The sequence below is a fragment of the Austrofundulus limnaeus genome, unplaced genomic scaffold, assembly GCF_001266775.1.
Source record: "Austrofundulus limnaeus strain Quisiro unplaced genomic scaffold, Austrofundulus_limnaeus-1.0 Scaffold3842, whole genome shotgun sequence".
NCBI lineage: Eukaryota > Metazoa > Chordata > Actinopteri > Cyprinodontiformes > Rivulidae > Austrofundulus > Austrofundulus limnaeus.
In genome coordinates this window covers 1,479-2,481 of record NW_013956244.1, presented here as the reverse complement: position 1 = coordinate 2,481, position 1,003 = coordinate 1,479, and the positions used below count along the sequence as shown (strand labels likewise).

At 45.7% G+C, this 1,003-nt stretch overlaps 1 protein-coding gene across 1 annotated transcript; it reads left to right on the top strand.

The window, feature by feature from the left end:
- Positions 1 to 298: 298 nt before the first annotated feature.
- On the top strand, positions 299 to 517 carry LOC106512007 (phosphatidylinositol 4-phosphate 3-kinase C2 domain-containing subunit beta; the record flags this gene model as incomplete). Its single annotated transcript, XM_014000712.1, is given in 2 exon segments — positions 299 to 378; positions 454 to 517. Coding segments are annotated over 2 exon segments (117 nt in total), but the record flags the coding sequence as incomplete, so codon positions are not given.
- Positions 518 to 1,003: the final 486 nt, after the last annotated feature.

Here is a 1,003-nt window from a genome sequence, read left to right as displayed (position 1 = left end):
ACACACACACACACACACACACACACACACACACACACACACACACACACACACACACTCTCTGTTCATTTACTCTCTGATATTTTATAAGCTCATACAGCAGACTGCCTGACCCTAAAGCTGTTTCTGTTTCACCACTTTTTTACTAAATGAACTTTAGTTTGAAACGGGGGATTGAACCAGCAACCCTCCAGTTACAGGACGACTCCCCTAACCACACTGAGAACATCTGTCAAACATCCTGTCGTTAAAAACTGCTGTGAAGTATTCAGCCAATCACATTTCATCTTGTTAACAGAAAGAAGACGACAACTGTCCGTCCTCCATGAACCACTGCATCCTGCTGCAGGAGCGCCCAATCAAACAGACCATCACCAGGTGAGGGGTGGAGCCTACACGCAGAGCTGTGATTGGTTTATCTTAAATAACAAGTGTTTTTATGTGTTGAATCAGAGAGGCCCTAACTCTGCTGCTTGATACGTTTTATAACGAAGCTGAGTCCTTCCTGCTGTCACAGGTAACACACACCTGTCACAGGTAACACACACCTGTCACAGGTAACACACACCTGTCGCAGGTAACACACACACATGTCGCAGGTAACACACACTGTCACAGGTAACATAAACACCTGTCACAGGTAACATAAACACCTGTCACAGGTAACATAAACACCTGTCACAGGTAACATAAACACCTGTCACAGGTAACGCACACCTGTCACAGGTAACACACACACTGTCACAGTTAACACACACCTGTCAAAGGTAACACACACCTGTCGCAGGTAACACACACCTGTCACAGGTAACACACACCTGTCACAGGTAACACACACCTGTCACAGGTAACACACACCTGTCGCAGGTAACACACACTGTCACAGGTAACATACACACACTGTCACAGGTAACATACACACCTGTCACAGGTAACATAAACACCTGTCACAGGTAACATAAACACCTGTCACAGGTAACATAAACACCTGTCACAGGTAACG